General features: G+C 38.7%; 2 protein-coding genes across 2 annotated transcripts in view; both read left to right on the forward strand.

Moving 5' to 3' along the window:
- The window catches only part of NRG3 (neuregulin 3), a 1,038,857-nt gene that overhangs the window by 886,223 nt on the left and 127,005 nt on the right, over positions 1-25,629 (forward strand). Inside the window, exon 4 of the mRNA XM_037805143.1 lies at positions 19,132-19,158. Within this exon, the coding sequence (XP_037661071.1) occupies positions 19,132-19,158 (27 nt within the window). The remainder of the gene's footprint in view (positions 1-19,131; positions 19,159-25,629) is intronic.
- On the forward strand, positions 15,062-17,609 carry LOC119510785 (ATM interactor-like). The gene has a single exon (XM_037805142.1). The coding sequence runs from the start codon at positions 15,183-15,185 to the stop codon at positions 17,187-17,189; it is 2,007 nt and encodes a 668-aa protein (XP_037661070.1). The 5' UTR covers positions 15,062-15,182; the 3' UTR covers positions 17,190-17,609.

Genomic DNA, 25,629 nt, shown 5'->3' on the forward strand with positions numbered 1-25,629 from the left:
TTACAGCTGAAGGAAGGTGAGGAACTGAGCCATGTAGACATCTGTAGGAAGAACCTTATAGGTGGAGGGGCAGCCGGAAGTAGAAGATGCTTCCGGATTAGAAGAACTGCTAGGAGGTCAGTGTGGCTGAATTGTAGTAAGCAAGAGAGAGCAAGGTAGGAGTGCAGTCAGAGAGTTAAAGCAGGGATAATGCAGGTTGATTTTAGATTTTTGTGATGACTTTGGCTTGTATTCTGGGTGAGATGGGAAATCACAGGATGGTTTTTGTGGAACAGAGGAATAATGTGATCCGACAAAGTTTAAAATGATCGTTCTGCTTGCTGTGTGGGAAGTGACTGCAGGTGGAGGCAAAAGTGGGAACAGAGGGCCCAGGGAAGAGGTTCTGGTAGTGGAATCCTCCAGGTAAGAGGTGCACTTGGCTTGAGCCAGGTTCCTGGTGGAGGACACGCTGGGATAGGCAGTGAAGGCCCAGAAGCAGCATTGAAGATTCAGGGGAAAGCTTAACAGAAAAAAAATGGAGAGCAGTTTTAAGGAGGGTGCTGCAAGAAGTTTTGACATAATGGAAGTAGCAATCCAGGGGTCAGTGAAGGTTAGTGTTGGAAGGAATGGATGTAGTTGGTATCAGAAGAGAATTTGGCTTGCTGTGGCTGTCCACTCATCCAAGGCAGTGGATCATCAGCCATCGTGCAATGCACCCCTCCTACTCATTGTGGGGCATTTCTAGATCCCAGTGAGCTGTTGTCACATTTTAGTCCCTGCAATGAGCAAATGGTTTTCATTCCCTGTAGAGAAGGCTCAATTTCAACAACGGGGGGAAAGTCATTATCCAAATCTTGTACTGTTCTGAGCCCTTTATCCAGGATTTACCATCCATTAACATGAAGAGAAGGAAAATTACTAAAAACAAAAATTCAAGCTGATTTGACACCAACTTAGTAAAATTGGTTTAGTAATGTCAAATATTCATAGCAAAAATGAGCCAATAGTAAGTACCTCACGGCTTGAAACCCCACAGAATTTGTTGAAAATGTCTTTGCACCTAGCTGCTTAAATGTTTTGTTTAGTTGCCAGACTAATTACCTATTTTATATTCCAATGTTTTCAAGGGTAACAAAAGTCGATTTAAAATAGAAAAGTTTTAAAGTGAAGTAAAATTTAAGAATAACACAGCAACATTGAGTTCAGAGTGACTGTAGCTAATTTTGAAATGTAAAAAAAAAATGATCAGTTTGGTCAAATGATTTTGATCTTAATTTTGGTCTTAATTTTGTAGCAGGAACACGTCAGTGTACAGAATATGAGATGGGTGTGTATATTTCCTCATTTTGTGTAGTGATTCAACGAGTAGATACTTGAAACTAATTGCCTGGGTCCGATCCCCAACACTCTTGTTTTAGGAAATTCGTTAACCTCTATGTGCCTTAGTTTCATATGCAAAATAGGAATAAAAGTTGCTGTAGGTTTATAATGAAATAAGACAGGTAAAGTGTGTAGGGTAGTGCCTGCATGGATTCAGCCCTCAAAATAATTCGGCTACAGTCATTTTAGTAGTAGTTATTTGAATTTCCTTATTTTCTATTGCAAATCCATGTGGCATCTGCTAAGAAGACCTAATTCCTGTCATGTATTCAGTCATTAATCCACAAAGGTCATGGCTTCATCTGTTAGTCTTTCCAACCTCGTGTCCCATTCTTGTTGGGCTCCCAGTGACGATGCTTATCAGGTTCTTGGGAACAAATTATTCTGTGTAGCTGCTTCCCACCCTGGCACATCTGATTGCCATCTCCCTGGACCCTCTAGGCATCCCATCCTCCATTCTGTCCTCCAGGGTAACAGTGGGGATGGGAGAGCAGGGGGCAGAGGGCACTCTGCAGTCTTACTTCTTCCAGGACTGTGCTTAGCAAGTTCAAGGCATCCCTGCTTTGGGAACCCGGTTGGGTGTTTCTGTTTTTCATTCTCCCAATGGAGCAGGGAAGAAGAAGTGGGTGGTTTGGCAGTGGCAGCATGCACGGTTCTTTCTGAAGGTCACCCACAGGCATTTTTGCTTTCTTTCATTTCTTCCTTTCACTTAGAAAATCTTTAACCTGTTAATCTGCAAGGGAGTCTCACTCTTTGTCTGTTTCGTCAAATCTATTACTTCCTGTCTTGATTCCTTCTGTGTCTAGGATTTTGTAACAATTTTTTTTTCTCTTTTTAATGCAAAGCCATCCTTCCCTGAGGCTATCAAGGATACAGGGTAGACGGAGTTATGGGTACCAAAGATTGCATTGATTAAAACTTCAAAAATCCATGCAGCTATGTGGTTTTTCTTTTATGTATTTACTTAACTGTTTTGTCTGTGCCAGTAACTGTCTTGAAGTCTGTGCTATAAAGAGAAATTAAGCCTGATCTTTTTATTAAGGCGCTTACAGTCTTTGGGGAGAGGATGGACAAGTGAACAAATGACTTCAAATGATTAGAAAGGAATGTGATGAATCAGAGTACATACATGTGAATGATTCCATGAAGAATATTTCTATTGAAGGCCCTATGCAGGGAAAGTTATGCTTTCAGGAGCTGATTTTGTTTGAAATGCATCTTTATAAATGGATACAGTTCACTGGATTTCTCATGAGCAAAGTGGGACCCTGGAATTGGAGGAGGAATGTGGAGATAGGGCTGGAGACGTGGGCTGGGGCTCCATAATGAATGTCTGAGTTGCATGGCACGCTAAGCAATGTGGGAAGCTTTCTGTGGGTGAAGGAGAAATGACTTAGTGAAATGACACACTTTCCATCTTGGGCAAATAAGCTCAACTCTGAATCTCTCTGAATCTCAATTTCCTTGCCTATAAAATAGCATCTCCAGGGTAAGGATGCTACAGGATGAATGATGGTGGATGCCATGTTGCCTCTCAAGTAAACCATTTTGAGTTGGTGGTTTCAAGGAGGAGTGGTGTACACTGTTTGCTTTGCTAATGTCTAAGTGATAAAAAATTAGATTTTTCTAGATTCTTCCGTAATTAGCTTCTGGCATCTGCCAACGATTTGGAAAAAGTTACCTCATTACTAGGATATCCAGCAGAGGGATTACTTCCATTCAAATATTTAGAAAATATGCATAGAACATTATCAAGATACAGAAGAGGGTTGTAGGAAGACGAGGGTAAGAACTTCAAAGTACCTGGATTCAACTGAGTTCCCAGCTAATTAGAGGCAAGATTAAATAATGGTTTCTTCTATTCTTTTAATAAAAGTGTCTCCCCTGGTTTTTCTAGACTACTAAAAATAATCCAGTTACTTTAGAGGTATCTGCTATTGGGAGAAAGCTCTGAAAGTTTAATTTCTATTTCATTATTTCTATTAAAGAAGGCTTACATTAGTCCTTATGTTATTAACTACCTAATGGATTTAGGAAGCAGGTAGCAAAAGAGGAGTCATTCTTTGCATTTAAATGAGACAAATAACACTCTCAGCTGATTATGCATTTAGGGGAAAATGTTTCATCCTACTGCTACATTTTAAGTCTGCAAAACTAATAAATTAATCCATTAGTTAGCCCAAGTGTGTCATCTGTTCTACTCATTATCAAACATTCCCAGGTGTTCAGGGGTTTAAAAAGTATAAATTAATGTGACTTTTAAACTTCGTAACAGAAACATAGAGCAAAAGGATCAAACACTATGAAGCTATTCCCATACCAGTGATTTTTATGAAAAAGAAACCTCGTAGAATTAAATGTTAAATTGAGATGTTTCCCAATAATGGCATGTGTTATCTGTTCAAAATGAAGCAATCAAACATAATTAACCATAGAAACTATAGTGTTGCCATATTTCCTTCCCAGTTGCCTGATTTTATGTACCATTCATTGTAAGAGCACAATGCCATCTATAAGCCAACACAATTGCATGTGTTTCAACAAATAAATTGATTAATTTATTCAAACGCTCGTTATCCAACCATATGTGTACCTGATCAACAAAAGTGTTTTGAGCAGTTACTCCCTGCTAGGCAGGTCCGTGCTCCGGACAGTAGTGAGCTTGCCAGACACATAACCACATGATTGAATTCAAAGAGCAAGGTATTACTGGGGAGGACATCTAAATTAGTCTTGGGGAAGCATTTGATCTGGAGCTCTCAGAAGGCATATAGGGTTGAAGCACTTCCAATCTTTCCAAGGCTGGAGCTCAGTTGGTGCCCTAAGGGGAGGCAGGAGTTGAGCACAGGAGTGGAGAATAAGATTGTCGTATATGGCTAGGGATAAAAGGCCTGGTGGGGGCTTTTCTCTAATTCTAGTGGCTCTCAATGCTTCTATTTTTCAAAAGACATTCAAATAAGAACTTTTTCTCTAAGTATCCACCTATGTAGAAGCCTCTATTGACTGAGGTGCTGGAATGGTAAAGGAAAGGCGATGCAAATTTTTTTTCCTGCAGGTGATTCACAGTCCAATGAGGAATAAATCATACAGCTCCAAATATAGGGTATATGTGTGTGTGTGTGTGTGTGTGTGTGTGTGTGTGTGTGTGTGTGTTTTAATGGAAATCTATTGGAAATAGAAAATTTGTGCTTGAGTAGAAGCATGGTATAAACTTGAAATTATAGCTTATAGACATAATTTACTCTAAGAAAATCTTGCAAAAGTATATCACGAGAAAGAAAATTGGTGGGCTAATGAAAATGATGCAACAAACATTTACTTGGCACCTGCTATTTGAAAGGTACTAGGGGAAGTAGAGAAGGGTCAGGGAGAAAGGGAGAAAAATCACAGTTCATCTAATTAGTTAAGATATAGATATTATCTCTACTACCTATAATTCAAGACATAATAATCCTATATGCTAAATAGAGATCCCATCATAATTTGTAGAAAAGTGGAGCAGATATTGTTTTTTCATGCAATAAGGAATGGGTTCAGGAGGAGTTGAGTCTTGAAAGATAGAATTAGTTCATTAGAAGACTTGAGAGTCCATCAGGAAAGATGGACATCACGAAAGATGGAATATGATGGAATCATATTTATCATGAAAACTTGGAGAAAAGGATGACTTCTTTTATATTTGCTTGTTTGTTTGTTTGTTAATTTACAATGATTTGCTACAGGAAAAATTTAAATATCTCACTGCTCTCCTGCATATGAAGAACTCTTTAGGATTCAAGGATTATTTCCACACAAGTGAATGTCTTTGCATAACACAATACACAGCAAACAAAAACAACCAGGCATGAGCAATGGGCAAATTTCACGTTCAGAGGCAGCAGTGGCTGGCCACTAAATACAAGCCAAACCTAAAAAGTAGTTGCCAAAAGAAAAAAAAATGTATCAGGTCTGCCTTGTTTTGCCTCACGCCATTTCTTGATGGATTAGGCACCACTTAAGAAGAAGCCTGTGAAATGCTTGTCTGGGGCCTCATACCTGATTCAATTATCCTATCATAAATCCATGCTTTCTCAGCTGATTCCTGACTCAGTTTTCCTAACCTATCATAAATCATGCTTTCTCTGCTGATTCCCATTTTTCTCAGTCCTAACCTAAGAGTATCTCTTCCTGATTATGACCTCCACTTGCTTCCTTGGAATGGACTCTCGTTCCTTCTTTCCTGGGATGGACTCACTCTTGTCTTACTTTACCACGAATGAGGGTTTTCACCAGCTGCACTAAATCACTGCTTTTAGCTGCTCTGGATAAATGCCTTGGGCATTTGGTCCAGGACCAAGGAGCCTCCACCTCACACAGGCCCCCTGGGTAATCCTTCTGTTTGGCGCTCTGTCTTTGGCAGATGCAAAGCAGAGGAGTCCTCTTCTGGGACATCCGTGTTACTGAACTGTCATCTCTGTTGGGAGGTGGGGATGAGTGGCCTTGCTCTTCCTTTTGGAATGTAGTTCAGAGTACTATTTCTTTACATGTGTCCAGCATTTTTGGAATTAGTGCTTATTATTGAAGATAATTGCAATTTTGAATAATAAATTCAAAATTTACAATTAATTAAATAAATTTTATGTATTTTGTATAATTTGTAATTATATAAATTCAAAATTATATATTTAATTATATAAATTGTGTTAATATAATTTAATTATATTTTACAATAGGTTTAAAAGCATGGTATTTAAACAACTTGTTAGGAAAGGTTTTAATGAATTTGTATAGCAACTACAGACACACAGGATGTTGTTTGACCGTGTACCCCCTTTTTCCTTTCTTTTGTATCTTTCTGGAGTAGACTGTCCCATAATCTCTTTGATATGTCTTCATTGATACTAAAATGGATCACATTTGGAAAGTTAGTGTCAGTAAAAGACATGCAACAGCTATTTCGAAGATTTCTTAAATTGTTTGAACTTATTAATGAGCAAATCCTTAAATCCCATTTATTATAACATTTTAATTACCATGGCAAATTTAATGTTTTTTTCTGATAATTGACCATCTATTCTAGCTAATCCTAAATTAGATGCAAAAATCCTATAATAAAGATATGCATATGATGCACCTTCTCAGATAATAACCTGGTGACTTTTAGACTCTTTTATTGTATATTAAAATAAGTGGCAATTAATTGTATTTTCACTTGGAGGAGTTTTCTGGAAAAATGTGTGAATATTGTTCTTCAAAGGCTGTGAAAGAAATACAAATATCACATACAATGGGAAAGGGGACTGGCTCAGATGGTGTTTCGTTCACTCAATAAATATTTATTGAGCATCTACAAAATGTCAGATTCTATGATAGGCTGGGCTGATAAAACAGGAAGCAAAAGAGACAGGTACCCTTCACTCCTGGGATTTATAATATTTTTCCACTCTAAGATTCTAGGTATCTACAAATATAATCTTTAGTTTTTCACAAAAATCTTATTTTTCTTCAGCTGTTAAATGAGGCCAAGTAGAACTACTTTACAGGCTTATGTTTAAAATTAGATGAAATAATCACATGTAGAAGTCATACTGCCAATAGATTGAGAAAATATGAGAATATGTTGAAGGGTTTATTGTGAGCAGGCAACCCTAGTTCATGCACTTAACAAATTCACTATCATTGGTGATATGACCAGTAAAGCAGTATGTTTTTTTGAATGAAGAGTCCTTCCCTACAATGGTAATTTTTATTAAACTCTTTAATCGGTAACTGTGAACCTGGAATCTGGGGTAAGCCTAATGCTCCAGGATGTTTCCACTGGAAAATCCCACAAGCTATTGAGGGAAGATTAATATTTGAGGAGCAATCTAAAGGAAATAGTTGCTTGTAAACCTCAGATGAAACCCCATTTCGATATTTCATTTTATGGAGCGGAATGTTCAACTTGGGTTTACACTACATAAATCTGTGGTGCAGGCTCCATGGCTGCCTGCTTGTCCTCCTTTGATACAAATGAACACGCTTATTTAGAAGATAGCATGAAATGGAGGTATCTCTGTTGAACAGAAATCAGCAATAGAGCTTTTGAGAAGGAAAAATACAAGAGGTCACGTTTCATAACAAGGCCAAGGGAAAGGGGAATGGAGCTGTGTGTTTTTCTGAGAAAATGTTTTGCCTTTGCTGTGACTGATAACCCGTTTGGTATGGGGCTGGCCATAGTAATAGAGTCTCAGCCTACTTTCAATGATAGAAAAAGCTGTGAGTCTGATGTGACGGAGGTGAGATGGTCATTGGGATTATAGAGCTGAAATGGCCATGGTCAGTCCTCTGGCCTGGGGCCATGATGCAGGCTGATTTTGCATAGAATTGACATTAAATTTATTCTATCTTTATACAGGGATGACTAGAGAGAACTAGAACAAAAACTTAACAGGAATTAATTTTAGGTGTTGGCAATAAAGGGGTTAATTATAGATATAAATTATGATTTTGCAATTTCCAAATTGTATTCATGAGCATGTATAAGCTCTGAAATGGAATGTGTATGTGTGTATGGTGATGGAAATAAAAGTGTGTATTTAATGAGGTAGCATGATATAGTGGAGGGAGCATGGGGTTTAGAATCTGACTTGTATTCATATCCTAACTTGCACTAAGTAGCTATAGATAATATGATAATATCCCTCTCCTTTTAAAACAGAAGATTGAACACAGTGCCTGGAAAAGGACTTTTCTTCCTTTCCCTCTAGGACTGTGCTTTCACTTTTGCCAGCCCTCCAACCCTACCCCTCAGGGGACTTTCTTAAACTCCTGGGAGATTCTAGTGTGTGGCTGCCACTCTGCTCCTTGTTATTACATTACTAATGACTGCTATGTGTCACTTTCCACTGAATGACACTGCTCCATGTTCTGGTAGCCTGTAGTGAGCTCCATCCCCCTATCCTTTGACCCTGTAACCTTTTTGAAAGGTACGTGTTCTGTGGATCCCAGGTATTACTTTCCATACTGGAGCTTCCCTTAGTAACCAGGCCAGGGTCCACCCTCAGTCCTTGCTCTCCTAATTGGAAAGCTTAGAGTCTATTGCAGCCTTTCCTAGTTTGCCCATCTTCTCATAATGACCTGGGACTTGCATGACAATTTTCAACATATGACGTTTCATCATTTTGCCCATGATCTCATCTGGGAACAAGCAGAATACACAGATCTACTGTTAAAGCATGAGGCAATTGCCTCTCTTTGCAGTGATTCTTAAAACCACTAGAGACTTGTGAGCTTGGGTGTTAGGGTTCCGTAACCATTCAAGGCTCAGCTGCCATCTTCATAATTCCAATTTGGTAATCTCAGTTGGGATGAACTTACCTTTCTCTTGAGTATCGCTTACGAACAGCCATTTGAAAAGGATCTGTGGGTGGAATCTACAGTGTCAGATTTCAGTTCAGTTATTAAGATAAAGCATTTGCAAATGTTTATAATTGATTGGGTGGTTTCCTTCAGTACCACTTACATGACATATGTTTCTCAGAGCGGGTCCTATGGATCACTAGTTGCACAGGGCACTCCTTTGCAACAGTGTTATTTATATCATGTTGGGAAATGCCATCCAGGGAAACACCACTAGAGGGTCTTGACACAGATATGAGAAGCTTCAGGGCTTTGGGCACAAGAGAAGCCATTGAACTCTAAGGCAGTATGGTAACTTTCTAAAACACAAAGCATTATTTTTATGTAACATGTTTTTATGCATCCATGTATGGTGGTTTGGAATTGTGTACCCAAGAAAAACACGTCCTTAATCTTAATCCATGCCTGTGGTGTAAACCCAAAGTGAATAGAACCTATTGATGAGGCTACTTCAGGTAAGGTATGACTCAGATGAATTAGGATAGATCGTAATCCTCTTACTGGAGGCCTAATAGAGAAGTCCAGATAAAGAGAAAGCCCTGGGGAGAAGCAAGAAGCTGGAAGTCAGTGGAACCTAGAGGAGAAAGGGGAAGACACCATACTCTGCACTGACGTGATAGAAAAGCCAAGGACCAAGAATGGCCAGCAGCAACTCTGGAACACTACAATCTTCAGATAAAAAGTATTGCCTTATGTGCTGGTTTGAATGTATTATATCCCCCAAAATGCCATTATCTTTGATGTAATCTTGTGAGGGCAGATGTATCACCGTTGATTAGATTGTAATTCTCTGAGTGTTTCTGTGGAGATGTGACCCACCCAACTGTGGGTGACTCTGATTGGGTAATTTCCATGGAGGTGTTACCCCAGCCATTCAGGGTGAGTCTAAATTAAATCACTGGAGCCATATAAATGAGCTGACAAACAGAAGGAACTCAGTGCAGCTGAGAGTGACATTTTGAACAGGAGCTACAGCCAAGAGGGACACTTTGAAGAATGCACAGAAGATGAGAGAGTAGCTGCAGATGAGAGACAGTTTGAAGATGGTCGTTGAAAGCAGACTTTTGCTTCGGAGAAGCTAAGAGAGGACGAATGCCCCAAGAGCAACTAAGAGTGACATTTTTGAGAAGCTGAAGCCTAGAGAGGAACATCCTGGGAGAAAGCCATTTTGAAACCAGAACTTGGAGCAGATGCCAGCCACGTGCCTTCCCAGCTAACAGAGGTTTTCCAGACGCCATTGGCCATTCTCCAGTGAAGGTACCCAATTGTTGATGTGTTACCTTGGACACTTTATGGTCTTAAGACTGTAACTGTGCAACCAAATAAACCCCCTTTTATAAAAGCCAATCCATTTCTGGTGTTTCGCAATCCAGCAGCATTAGCAAACTAGAACACCTTGCTGATGCCTTGCCTTAAAACTGTGAGACAGTAAATTCCCATTATTTAGGCCAACCCATTGTATGGAATTTGTTTTAGCAGCTAGGGAACTAAAACCCCATGGAACAAGGGATCCACTATTCGCATTTGGGACTATTCTATAACGGAATCACCTTGTTCAGTTACTTGCTAACACAGGAGTGACACTGAAACCCACACGAGTGTGCTTCGTCCCAATGTTCCACTGTCATGAGTTCCTTATTATAAATTGGAAAACAACTTGTTGCATCTTGCCCCAAGATTGAACCAGATCAAAGATTGCCTTTGCTTGCCCTTTCTCAGCCTTTCCACTTTGGGGAACTGTTGGTTGCCCCCTTGTGAGTTGCTCACTCACAAGGAACCATGGACACTTTGGAAACATGTGGACCTTGAATTTCTCTCATAATAATTTCAGTTAAATCATCAGCATTAAACAATTGTGTATCTTAGTGCTGCGTATGATACCCTAGTATTATCTGACAGAAACCATGTGCTTCTAGGAGTTTGGACTTATGGTGTGTTTTATTTGTCTCACCAGTCACTTACCTGGCCCTAAAATTTTAAGAATGCTTAGAATTTTCAGTAGAACTGCTTGCATTTGTTAAAAATAGTGCCAATTTTAAGATTATTTCATTCATTGATTGGTATATGTGCTAGTTTGAAGCTGTGATGGACACCAGAAGAGCCATGATCTTTTTAATTTTATTTTATTTGTTTCTGGTTTAGCTTAAAGTTTTATTCATTACTTAGATCAGAATAACCTCAGCTTGATCTTTTTTTGCTTGCTTATTATCTATTTTTTAATTCAATTTTATTGAGATATATTCTCATACCATATAATCATCCTAAGTATACAATCAGTTGCTCATAGTACCATCATATAGTTGTGCATTCATCACACCCATCTGTTTTTCAACATTCTCCTTGTACCAGAAAAAGTAAAAATAAGAATGAAAAATAAAAGTAAAAATGAGCACCCAAATAATCCTCCCTCCCACCCCATTTTTCATTTAGTTTTTTTGTCCCCATTTTGCTACTCATCCAGTTATACACTGGATAAAGGAAGTGTGATCCACAAGGCTTTCACAATCACACTGTCACCCCTTGTAAGCTACATTGCTATATAATCATCTTCAGAAGTCAAGGCCACTGGGTTGCAGTTTGATATTTTCAAGTATTTACTTCTAGGTATTCCAATGTATTAAAACCTAAAAAGGGTTATCTATATAGTGCATAAGAATGCCCACCAGAGTGACCTTTCAGCTCCATTTGTAATCTTTCAGCCACTGAAACTTTATTTCATTTCATTTCGCATCCTCATTTTGGTCAAGAAGATGTTCTCAATCCCGCAATGTCTGGTCCAGATTCATCCCCAGGAGTCATATCCTGTGTTGCCAGAGAGATTTATACCCCTGGGTGTCAGGTCCCACACAGGGGGGAGGGCAGCGAGTTCACTGGTGGAGTTGAGCCATGATCTTTTAATCTAATCTTGTGGGGTGGGACCTTTTGATTGAATGTTTCCATGGAGATGTGACCCACCCAACTGTGGGTGAGACCTTTGATTAAATGATTTCCATGGCGATGTGAATCCCCACCCCCCAATTCAGAGTGGGTCTTGATTAGTTTACTGTTCTTTAAGAGAGCTCATGGAGAGAATGAGCTCAGAGAAGCTGAGAGAGACATTTTGGAGAGAAGCTAATGTATGTAACCCAGAGTTTGCCCCTGGGAGAAGCTAAGAGCCAACACAGACCCAGACACTTGGGGATACAGACAGAAAGATGTTTGGAGATGCTATGCTAAGAGATGAAGCCCAGAGTTTGCCCCAGAGAAGCTAAGAGAGAACCCCCCCCCCCAGATATTTAGAGAGAAATGCCCTGGGAGAACAAGCAAGGATGCACAGAAACTGAGAGCGAGGAGCTAAGAGAGACAGAAGCCCAGAGACATTTTGGAGAAAGCCATTTTGAAACCAGAACCCAGGAGCAAAGGACTAGCAGATACCAGCAATGCGCCTTCCCATCTGACAGAGTTGTTCCAGAGGCCATTGACCTTTCTTCAGTGAGGTATTATCTTGCTGATCCCTCAGTTTGGACACTTTTATGGCCTTACAACTATAAATTTGTAACCTAATAAATCCCGTTTATAAAAGCCAATCCATTTCTGGCATTTTGCATAATGGTAGCTTTAGCAAACTGCAAACAGCATATAATCAGACAGGCTTTTATATCTCCCTTCCTGAATGTACAAGCATTTCGACAAGGACAGCCTCACCTTGAAGAAATCTTAGTAACCAAAGAAGAAATATTAATGATTTGCATAACTGATTCCTTAGAGACAGGGAGCAGTTGTTTTCCTTTATATCCTCTGTCTACCTAGATTATATTCAGGACTTCCTTAATAAACTTTGGGTGAATAAGTAAATAAGTGGTGCTTCTACAGTGCCTGAGGATGCTTGAAAACAATTTGTTCTCTTTTTCCTCCCTTAAAATCTCACTGTCTGATAATCTTAGCTCTTTCTTCATGGGGAGGGTATATAGAAACCCTGAGTAAAATTTGTGGCTAAAAATCAAGCTGTGTAGGCTCAGCTGTGTCCCAACTACTTACTAGCAGTGCGGTTTGGGGAAAGCTAATTGACCCTTCTGTGCCTCAGTTTCTCATGTAAATCTCCTGAATTGTTGCAAAGTAAAATTAAAGCAGTGTCCTGGTGACACACAATAAGTGCTCAGTAAGTGTTAGCCAATGCCGTAAAGTCCAAAGTTGTGACTATTCCAAATAAACACATTTTTACATATAAATGTTAATTAATTGTTTAAAAGATGAAGATTATATGTCACAATATGTGCTAAGGGGAGATAAAACTGTTTTGCTTAAATTTTGTACCCCTTCTTATACCTATTACTTATATGCTTTTGGCATATAACATGTTGGATGAATGAATAAATTAGTTATTAGTGGATTAACTGTCATCTCAGACCTTTTCACGATTTCCTGTGGGCCTGAGTATCCCCAAACAGGTTGTTTGTTATGAGAAATAACAATGGAGGGTTATGAAAACACTGTGGTTTATGTTCTGTGTAAGACCCAGTTGACAAAATCTATTGCTTTTCTGTGTTCTGCTTTTCACAGATTTTCATTGATCTTTCTTTATGAACAAAAGCCTGTCATATCTTCCAACCCCAAGTAGTGATCACAGTGTTTCGATGGAAATTTGTGTGTCTGTGTGTGTACCCATGCATGTGTGTGTGTGTGTATGTGCTTGAGAAAGGGAGTGCAAATAAGATCTGACTTTTTATATGTGTGTTCAGTTGTGTCAGTTCCCAAGAATCTCATTATAAAAAATAATAAATAATTTCCCTATAAAATCCAAGAGTATAAATATTAAGTTGCTTGATAGCATTTCTGAGAATTTTTAACCTTAATAATTAGATGTAACTTTTCTGTTATAAGAGGAGTCAAACTTCATTTCCTGAAGATTCCTACTTGTACCTTTCAGTTTTTGAATAATTTTCAAGTTCTGGGTTCTGTCTCTGTTCTGTGCAAAGCCTTGGTCATGAGTTCTTTATGATGTATTAAATATTCAGATTGACCTCAGATTTAATAAGCATGCCACTTGCTTCGTAGCACTCTCTCCAGATTCACAAAGCTCAATTCTTTACATCCCCTGCCACCTACAGAAGTGGAGATGCACAGATCGTAGGAGAATAAAAGAGTGGCTCTTAGTTACACCTGCCAGCAAAACAGAAGACAGGCAGCTATTACTGAGGGATCTCTGCTCACCAGAAAGTTCTTGTTCAATCAAGCTGATGTTAATGGCTTTCTAATTGACCAGCCATTTCACCAAACGTTTGTGGTCTATTTACCAAGCTCTCCTCTCTGATTTCTATACACTTTCCTTGCTCTATTTCCTTCCTGAACCTTATTTTCTGTGTAACTTTTTTATTGGTATGCAAAGAATTTTTAATGTCTTTTTTCCTTACCTTTAGTTTCATGATAGGTAATCTCATACAAATCCCTGTAATTAAATACCACAATTCTAGTCTTTCTCTGGCATCTCAGATCTACACGGTCAGGAAGCAAAAGAATCCCAGCATGACCTCGTCAACATTTCTACAAATCCCATTCTTTCACATAGCACATTTGCTTCTTCCCTAAGCAGACCTGTGGTTCCTTGGTCTCTGCATCCAGTGCACATTCTCTGTTTTTCTATTATGACACTTATTACAGATCAGAGGTTTTGCTCTGTTGGGTTCCCACTGATTTCTGAACTCTTGAGAACAAGAATTCTATTTTTTCATGAAAATGTGCCAGATATCCATCCTGGTGCATATTAACACCGAGCAAGCAGTCGAGATGCCCGGTGAAGGAAGAAATGAATTCGCTTTTCAGAAACATTATCATCTTTTCTCTTTAATAAGTAGGCATTTCACAGTTAAAATAGGTACTAATCACTTAAAAATGAAATTTTTACAATTAGGAAAGGCATTGAAATATTCAAGGAAATAATGTATGTTTTCTAAAAAGGAAAAGCTTATTTGCTAAATAAAGAACTCTTTAAAGGAAGCCCAGCAATTAGTTTTGGAAATGAATATATTTGTAACGTGTTTTTCATTCACTTATTCTCACTTAAGAAACATTACTGGTGGGAGCCATGGCGGCCTCTGGGGCGGCGGCGGTGGGGTCCCCCGGGACGGCTGAGGGGCAGCCGACCGCGGCCCGCAGCGGCGAGGCAGCAGCCCGCATCTCCAGCGCTGCCTGCCCGGGAGCTGATCCAGCCGTCGGTGAGCGAGCTGTCCCGGGCCGTGCGCACCAACGTCTTGTGCACCGTGCGCGGCTGCGGCAAGATCCTGCCCAACAGCCCCGCGCTCAACGTGCACCTGGTCAAGAGCCACCGCCTGCAGGACGGCATAGTAAATCCAACAGTAAGGAAAGATTTGAAAACTGTACCGAAATTCTACTGTTGTCCAATTGAAGGATGCCCCAGAGGCCCTGACAGACCATTTTCTCAATTCTCTCTTGTAAAACAGCACTTTATGAAAATGCATGCTGAAAAGAAGCATAAATGTAGTAAGTGCAGCAATTCTTACGGTACTGAATGGGACTTGAAAAGACATGCAGAGGGTTGTGGCAAGACCTTCCAGTGCACATGTGGCTGTCCTTATGCCAGCAGAACTGCCTTGCAGTCACACATCTACCGAACTGGCCATGAGATCCCTGCTGAGCACAGGGATCCACCTAGTAAGAAAAGGAAAATGGAGAACTCCACAAACAACCAGAAGTTGTCAAAAAAGACCGTTGAATCATTGATCAATAAACCAACTTCTAGACCAGACACTCAAGAATTAGAAACTTCGGAAATAAAGGTAGTGGCTTCCTTTGAAGACTCTTGCAGCTCTAATGCCAGAAAACAGACTCTTAAAACACCTCCAAGATATCCTCAGAAGTTGCTTCTACCAAAGCCCAAAGTGGCTTTGGTTAAATTGCCTGTGATGCAGTTTTCTCCTGTGCCTGTCTTTGTGCCCACTACAGCCGACTCTTCGGCCCAGCCTGTGGTAGTGGGTGTGGATCACCAGGGCTCTGCCATGGGCGCCGTTCACTTACTCCCCTTGTCCATTGGAACCCTGATCCTCGGCCTAGATTCAGAGGCTTGCTCTCTTAAGGAGAGCCTGCCTCTCCCCAAAATTGTGAATCCCATTGCTGTCGAGCCAGTCAGTACAGGTGTTCAGGTGAACTTGGGTAAAAGTCCACCTCCTTCTTTACAACAACTAGGGAACACATGTCAGAAGCACAACATTTCTTCCATCAACGTGCAGACAGATCTGTCTTACGGCTCACCAAGCTTCCTGCCTTCTGCCCAGTGGGCTTCCCCAGACTCCTCCGTATCGTCCTGTTCTCAAACTGATTTGACATTTGGTTCTCAAGTTTCACTTCCCATTAGTGTTCATACTCAGACATTGTTACCTAGTTCTAAAGTAACTTCATCTATAGCTGCTCAGACCGATGCTTTTTTAGATGATTGTTTCCAGTCAGGTGGGATCTCCAGAGAAACGCAAACCAGTGGAGTGCAAAGTTCCACAGATGATGGGGTACACATGGACCAAGCAATAATGTGTGGGGACATTTTTGAGAATGTCCATTCATCCTACAGGGTTTCTACAGACAGTATTATAAGCAACAGTTTGGTAGCAGATACTATAACTCATGGATTGTTATCTCAGAATGATCCTAAGACTTTAAATCAAGATATTGAGAAATCTGCATCAATTATAAACTTCAATGAGCAGAATAGTATTCTTCCTTCACAAAACATGACAGATAATCAGACCCAAACCATAGATTTATTAAGTGATTTAGAAAACATCTTGTCAAGTAACCTGCCGGGTCAGACGTTGGATAATCTCAGTCTTCTGTCTGACACAAACACTGAACCCGACACGCAGCTCTCATCTGGCCCGACACAAAATCCCGGAATAGATTTTGATATCGAAGAGTTCTTTTCAGCCTCAAATATCCAAACTCAAACGGAAGAGAGTGAACTCAGCAATATGAACACTGAACCAGTCTTGGAATCCCTGGACATCGAGACCCAAACGGACTTTTTACTTGCAGACACCTCTGCTCAGTCCTACAGTTGTAGGGGAAATGCCAACTTCTTAGGCCTTGAAATGTTTGATACACAGACACAGACAGACTTAAACTTCTTTTTAGACAGCAGCCCTCATCTGCCTCTGGGCAGTATTCTGAAACACTCCAGCTTCTCCATGAGCACTGATTCATCTGACACAGAAACCCAAACAGAAGGGACTTCCACCAAAAACCTACCTGCTCTAGAAAGCAAAGTTCAGTTGAACAGTACAGAAACACAAACCATGAATTCCTGTTTTGAAACCCTGGGGAGTTTGTTTTTCACCAGCAATGAAACTCAAACAGCCATGGATGACTTCCTGCTAGCCGATTTGGCCTGGAACACCATGGAGTCTCAGTTCAGTTCTGTGGAAACCCAGACATGTGCAGAACTACAGACGGTCTCCAACTTCTAAAAGAGACGTCTCCGTACGGGGACAGCATTTACAGTTTTTTTCTGGATTTAGAAAATAGGGAATGGGGACAATAGTATTAACTATTGAATGTAGTTTATGCAGTTGCTTAGATTCTTTGCCTTTTGTACTTGTAAACATGAATTTGTGTATAAATATGAGTGTATTATAAAGTGTATGATGCTGATCTAAAAATGATTGTTTTTGTGTTGCATACCATTGCCCCTTCAAAACTTGTCTTTCCTTCTAAAAAAAATAGATGTACTTCACACCTTTAAAAACAATATTAGCCATTTAGCTGATGCCAAGCTTGGCGGGTACTACAGTAGAAACTTTTCAAATCTTTAAATGTTTTATGTTGGAGTGTAACATACTTAAATTGCACATAAGATATATTTTTAAGAGTGCTTGTTAGAAATTCCTGTTTCCTGACAGTAGCCTGTGAAGTGGATGTAAACTGTAACGCTTAACATGGTTTGAGACCCAAAAAAAAAAAAAAAAAAAAAAGAAAGAAACATATTACTGTAACACTGTAACAGAAACCATCATTAAATAATGCAGTGAAATAACAAAAAGTGAATGAAATAATGAATACTCGAATGATTAAAATAAAGCTCCTTTTAAATAAACTAAACTCTGAGGTTGAATGCCTGGGTGTCAGCCTGGCATGGTTTTTCACAGTGCTGATAACAGGCAGACATTAGCAGGTCCAGATTGTCTGCTGTCAACATGGACACAGAACAGACATGGATGCATCTTTTATTTGTTTTTGATAGGACGTGCAGTCATGGGGCTTGTTGGGGGATTGAATCATGTCCCACATAAAGGCATGTTCAAGTCCTCACCTCTAGTCCTAAGGGTGTGAACCCATTTGTAAATAGGACCTTTAACAATGTTTTTATTTGTTGAATTGTGGACTCATTGATGAATAGGATCTTTGATGATTAGATGATGCCAAATTGAACCAGGGTGAGCCTTAGTCCATATGATGGAATCAATATAAGCAGAGAAAATTCAGACACAGTCTAAAGAGGCCAAGAGTCAGCAGAAATCAGAGGAAGAGATACAAGGGGAGAAAGAGAGAGAGAGAGACAGAGAGAGAGGGAGAGAGAGAGAGAGGGAGGGAGGGAGAGAGAGAAGGATCACCATGTGATGGAGAATTGCAGGAACACTACAGACTCCCAGAGAAAACGAGCCCAGCCAGTACCTTGATGTTGAACTTCTAGCTTCCAAGATTATGAGCCAATAAGTTCCTGTTGTCAAGCCAGCCCACTGTGTGGTATTTGTCATAGCAGCCCTGGTAAACTGAGACAGGCCTTCAGAATAAGATAGACAAGCTGTGTCCTGGTTCTGTCCCTGAGTCTGATTCTGTGATCTGTGTAAGTCTGTAAGTCTCACTGAAGCACAGTTTTCTCATCTAACACATGAAAAATAAATGAAAAACAAAAAACACCACCACTGCTTTGGTGTAAAAGTGACAGGTGAAAAGTACCTGAGTTAGGGCCTGTCCTGCAAAAAAGTTATTTCCTTACTCATTCTTATTCTTAACATAGAGGATCAAATAAGTTTATGTGGAACAAGGAATTATTCTAAATAAAATATCATGGGTTCTTAAGATAAAAGTAGTACCCAATATTCCTTGTGTGAATGGTTCCTATATTTTTCCCAAAATTTCACTTAGCAAACTTGCTAATTTATGCAATATGACTCCATCTAAAATTCCAGGCTATAGCTCAGAGGCTTTGGGGAAATATCGAACAGTATTCAGAGCACCCCAAATTTTTGACAAGTGTGTAAATTATTTTTTTTCAAGCAGACATGGTGTTAAAATTGAGATACATTCCTTACCATAGAGGGTCAGTCTTATAAGAATTGTATTCCATGCAAAATTTTTCTAACCTTTTTCTCTTCTGTTTCTCTTCCTTACATGCTGACTTGGGTACAGCAGACCACTTGGGGATTGAATTCATGGGTAAGACTAAACACTTTGCTCCTTAAATATCCTGGAAATGCTGTTTTATAATGTACATAGTACTCTCATACCCCATCTGATTATAATTGAAATGCCTTGTTATCAGATGCAATTAGTAATAAAAAATGTTTGTGTTGATTTTTCACGAAGTAATGGCTTAAATTGAAACACTTAATGACTTATTGGGAAGGCAATTTAATGCTAAGTGCAGCTTCTGGAATCACACAGAAATTGGATTTTCTTCCTGGCTTAGACTGATTCCTTTAATCCTCAGTTTTCTTATGTATAAAATAGAGATAATAATAGTTCCTGTTTTACTGTACATGTAATTTGCTTAGCACAATGGTTGCACCATAACAAACACTCAAGAATGATAGAAAACAGTGGTAATGGTTTTTAAAATGTCAGATTTTATTTCCTTCCCTAATTCCTTTTCCCCTTGCATGATGACTACTTCGGATATATTTCTGTATCAATCTTACTTTGGGGTGGGATCTATACAAACATTTCCATTTACAAAATTGATTGAAATATTTCTTTGTAAAGTGTTTACATTAAATGGCTCATTTTAAAAAAAAAACAGTAGAATGCCTTTTTTGGCATTTTTAAATATATTCACAGATAACTGCATTAACAATTTGACCTAATTCTCTGAGTCTAAATCCTAAGTAAAAGAAAAAGACCAATCATAAGTTTGATGCCCATGCTGCTATAAGGGAATACTACTCAGGAGTTAGAGTTTGCAAAATTGAGAAGACCCGATTTGAATCCAAATTCCATCATGCTCTGCTTGTTTGGTCTTTGTTGAACCTCAGATTTTTCACGTATATTATATGGATATAAATACTTGTTTCATACGTGCCTATGTTTAATGTGATAACACTTACACATTTACTTGTATCATTCATTCTTTTGGCCATTCACTTAGCAAATATTTAATTGAGTGTTTAGTATAAGCAAAGAAAAAAAATGTAAGATGCTAGAGATAAAGTGTGAGTAAAAATGTCAGAAAACCTGGTTTGATGGAATTTACAGTCTAGTAAGCTTACAGATATAATTCAGGTAATAAAACTAATAAATATAAAATTTAAAGTTTCATATGACCTGCTCCAAGTAAAATGGTATTAGACTGGATTACTGTGATGATGGAAGAGATGGGGAAAAGTTCATAGATATTTAGGAAGTGATATCAACAAGTATTTGAGAGGAATTGAGCTTACAGGCTGGAAGAAAAGGATATCAAAGGTGACTTCAGGGATCTTGGTTTGTGTATTTGGATAAGTGGCTGGACCATTTGCTGAGAAAGAATATTGAAAGAAGAACGTATTTATGGGAGATGCTTATTAGATTAGGTGTGGACATGTTGAGTTTGGGGTGCCTTTTATAAATCTAAGAGATGTCAAGTTGGTGCTTGTATTGCTGGAAGTTTGAGAGTCAGTAGGAAATTAATTATTGTATGTTTATACTGGAATTCATCTTTCCTATTGGGCAATATTATTCGCTAGTGCGCCATTGTTTGGGTATCAGATCCTAGAAAAAATAGCTCAATTCTGCAGGTTTGGGGTTTTGCTAAATTGATATGACAAAAACTCAGAAGGGCAATAGAATTCAGGATAGTATTCAAATGAAGCACTATGGAATGCAAGGTAGGAGAGGAAGTTAGTGAAATAAAGATGGCTATCTCAATGAAGTCAATGACTAGTCATCATTAGAGTACTTGAACAAGCTGGTGGGAAGGAGGGGCGATTGTAGTCATATGGCAGATTGGTTGATAATGATTTTGGAGATGGGAGAGTTATAGCAGATGGCAATTTCAAAGTAGGCCTATGAGAGTGCATGGCTGAATTGGAGTAGAGTGAAAAATAATTTGAAACAAGAGGTCAAGGATCTGAGAGGCCATGGTTTGGGATAGGTTGTCAAAGTAGGTATTAACAGTTACTCATGATGATGATAGGCTTAGGAAAGGCAGAAAAATTGTTTGCCATATGCCGAAGTCTCCAATAAATGAGATGGAGTACACGACAGTCTTGCTGGAAGACAGTGAAAAGGGTTTGTTACATATAGCTAAGGGTAATGTCAGCTACGTAAGCAAATAGAACTCAAACTATTACAACAGCTCAAACACGATAGCAATTTATTTCCTGCTGCTGTTTATTTTCTGCCCAAGGTAGTATAGGTGTTCCTGATCAGTTATTGACTGGCTTTCAACCAAGTAGTGAATCAGGTATCTGTACTTCTAGCTGGTGGCTTCCGTATCAACTAACGGTTTTTTGTTTCTTTGCTTGTTTTTGTTTCTGCATCTAGCCAATAAATAGTAGGAATAAATAAATAGTAGGAAAGAATATAGCAGGTTCCTACCCATTTCTTCAAAGCTTTGCCCCTAAAGGCCCATGCCAGTTTTCTCTTTGCATTCTTTTAGCTAGATTTCAGTCACATTGACCCATTTTACTACAAGAGTAGCTGGAAAATCAAACCCTCCTAATGCTGAGGGAAAAGAGGAAATGCTTTTTAATAATCTCTGCCTTCATGACAATGGCATAAACTTTAAAGAAACAGGTATTTTTTCACAAGAGGGAGGAGAAGGGGTCCTTTAGGAGCCAGGAAGAAGACACACAACTTTGAGGATGTGAGAAAATAAAAACAGCTTTTGAGAGGGATGGAGAATTGGATTTCTCAAGCAAGATCCAGGTCACAGTTAAAATAGGAGGGATTAGAGAAGAGATTGAGGAATGCAAGGGGGTTGCTGGATGTGGATCAGAAATTTCAGGGGCAAGTGGAAGGTTAGGCAGTGGAAGGTGTGCAGAGAGCTGGGACATGGGCTGGCAATTACAGAAAATTATGGACATCGCTGTGCCATAGAGTAGAAATTATTTGTTGAGGACGGTTTGACTGATGACAATGAGGATGAAAGGCATGGACGTATGAAAATCAACAGTCATTTTGAGAAGAGTTGGCACTGAAATTAGTGGCCAGAGAGATTTGCCTCCACTGATCTGTGATGATTGCTGCGTTGGAGCCTAGAAGTTCTGTGAACTGTGCATCCAAAGGACCACAGATAAAGGAAACATGTGGCTGGTGGTTGGGGTAGGGGAGCTGCAGACACTTAAGCAGCGTGGCCATAGTGAGCTAATAGCAAATGAAAATTGCTACACATAGATTAATTATTACTGTTAAAAAAAGAAAGCAGCTTCTATCCTATTGAGCTTTCCCTGAGGACCTCCAGTGGCTCTGGTACCTTTGGTATACCAATTTACTACGGAATCAGGATATATATTAAGAGTTTTGTCTTAAAACTCATTTGAAGGGATTTAGTTACTGGTATGAAAAATAATAGGTTATAGTGTAGTTCATCAATTTGAATTTCAAAAGTCAGAGTCAAATCATTACTAGAAAGGCTTGCAGGGCATGAGTCTTTGGAGTGTGAATATTTTCCTCCAGCAGTGAGGATTGGCTCTGAGGGAAGGGGTTGGGCAACAATTCAGAGTCAGTTGTGGGTAGTATGCGAACAGGTGATGGCAACTAATAAAGGATTATTTGCAATGGTGAATAGGTTTATAGACTTACTGGATAAACTGTTTTCTAAACACAGCTTACCCCCCACAGGTTGCTCTAACTGAATGTATAGAATTTTGCTTGTTTCTTTGGGAACAAATATTTTCAGATTTAAATGGTGATTATAATCCATAGATTATAATACACAGAGCCCATATGAGTAAAATTCCTTCCATTGATGGTGCTATCATCCCAGGAATATGGCCTCTCAGGGTAAAAATTCAGCTGAAAGCAGAAATTTAGTCATAAACATAAATTAACATGTCAATTTATTGGTGGGCCAGTTCTGCTTTAATGAATTCTGGAATATCTTCAACTTTCATCATTTTTGCTTTGGGACAATCTTAATTTCATCTTTCCTAGATTTAGAACATGGGTCAAAAAATAATGATATGAAACATACTTTTCCCCAAGTCCTTATACTCTGAATGGCTGGTTCTATGTATATGTGTATTAATCAGACTCAAAATCTGAATCATTCATACTGTTTAACAAATTCCTATTTATAGCAGCGAACTCTACATCATAAGCTTAAAAGTACAATTATTATTTTTCAACCTGTATTTATCACACCCACTATATTCCTGTTGTTGTATAAGATATTGAAGATACAGAAATATAATCCACATCTGTTAACATCCAAGGGCTCTAAGACGGATAAGAGAGAAGGCCACACTTAAGTGAGGTAATATAATGAGTGTTATAAACATGGCATAGACAAGATACCAGGATAAAAAAAATAAAAGAGGAAGCAATTAAATATGCTTGGGAAGTTCAGAGACAGAGGGAAGGACATGTTAAAGCTGAATACTAGCTAAGGCAGATTAGGTGATCTAAGTAACGCCATGGTCTCAAATCTATACCAGCCCCTTGTTGGATCCATGTCAGGTTGAACCCTGCTATTTTTCCTCTTTTTCTCTGGATCCATGATCTCCAGGGTCACCCCTTCAAGCCTGGAGAGAGGATATCAACTTTTATAAAAACACTCAATACCAAAAAGCTTTTCTGAATTGATTTATTAATTTCAAGGAATAATTATCCTATCAAACAAGCCATGCCAAACCTAATGTCCATAAAGCTGTCAGGATTAAAATAGATTTTTCCTTAATTATATTCATGAATTTTTCTTAATGATGCTTCTGGGACTGGTGCAATGGAAATTTCAACAACAAACACTGCTCTGGAATATGGTATCAGTTAAAAATCAAAGTTAACTGGCATAAGTAGGGAATTTGGAGGTGCCTAAAACATAGAATTGTTTGTGGAAAAATGTAAAAGAGTTGATGTTAAACCAATAACCAAAAAATGTTTCTTGAACTGCAGTCATAAGCTACTCATTCATTTTGGCATAAAGGAGAATTGAGATTTTTTTAAGGCTAGATGTTTCAACTTTCCCTCACAGTGTAAGAGTATCAGAGAATGAAGTGGACAAACTTCTTGATAAGCACAAGAGCCCACTGAGTTCTGCGAGCAAACTAACCCATCATCCAGATGAGACAGGTGGCCAAATGGCATGTCAGTTAGGTCATGTTTGAAAGGCACATTGATCCTGAAGAAACATTTCTCATCTGAGAAATATCTGGCTATTGTGTCAGGTGCTCAAACATGAAACATATCTCATTATGTTCCTTTGAGCTATTTGTTACATAGCTTTTTCTCTGACAATGCCCTGATGCTTTAGCATCAAAGATCTTTGTATGAAAGCAGGTGCAATGCCGTTTGTGGACATATTAGCAAACAACTGGGAGAGCTAAAGATTGTATGGAAGATATTTCATGCAAATTTCATTCATTGTCATCTGAAAACATGAAATGAACTCTGACAGTTAAATGTTTTATTTGTGATTTGACACTGTTTTTAGGATAACATTATATTTATGCAAAGTCTGATTGGGTAAACTCTGGTGTAGATATTTTTTAAAACAATATTTCTAGAACTTGGGAAAAATCATATTTTTCACTAAAATTTGGAAAATTCATTCAAAGATGATCTCCATATTTTTAAAGTGAAATAAAAAGTAGAGAAAGAAACGCTGATTTTTCTATAGGAAGAGGGCTAGAAATGTGATATCCTCTAAATTGTATATTCTTAATATATATACATTGGTTCAGAATTAATAAAGTTATTACTTCAGACTCCAACATATATTGAGTATCCCTTCATCCTCTCATGTAATAAAATTGATTTTAGGGTATTTTAGTGAGCACTGAAGATAATCTCTAGAGACGTGAACAGTTTATACTTCTATATGGATGATATGAAGTGGACATATTTCCCTTAAAGGTACCCTACATATTATAAATGAATTTGCATATTTTCCCTTTAAATATAACAGGCTCATATGCCAGTCAAATGAATTCATGTTTCTTCCCTAATTTGCAAATAGGCATTAGATATATGGACACTAGGACCCTGTTACTCCAGGCTGAAGTCCCCAAATTAACCTTATTTGGAATAAAATGCTTTTATTCGTTTGAATATGTCATATTTTCTTATACAGGCATAACTCAGAGATATTGCAGGTTGGGCTCCAGATCACCACAATAAAGTAAATGTGGAAATAAAGTGAGTCACACAAATTTTTGGGGATCCCAGGGCATGTAAAATTTATGTTTACACTATGCTGTAGTCTAGTAAGTGTGCAATAGCATTATGTCTAAAAAGTGTACCTTAATTTAAAAATATTTTATTGATAAAAAATGCAAACCATCATCTGAGCCATCAGTGAGCCACAAGCTTTTTGCTGGTGGAAGGTGGGTCCTCAACGTTGGTGGCTGCTGACTGATCAGGGGGTGATTGCTAAAGGTTGGGGTGGCTGTGGCAATTTCTTAAAATAAGACAACAATGAAGTTTGCTGCATCGATTGGCTCTTCCTTTCATGGAAGATTTCTCTGTAGCATGCAATGTTATTTGATAGCA

This window comes from Choloepus didactylus, chromosome 15 (genome assembly GCF_015220235.1).
Source record: "Choloepus didactylus isolate mChoDid1 chromosome 15, mChoDid1.pri, whole genome shotgun sequence".
NCBI lineage: Eukaryota > Metazoa > Chordata > Mammalia > Pilosa > Megalonychidae > Choloepus > Choloepus didactylus.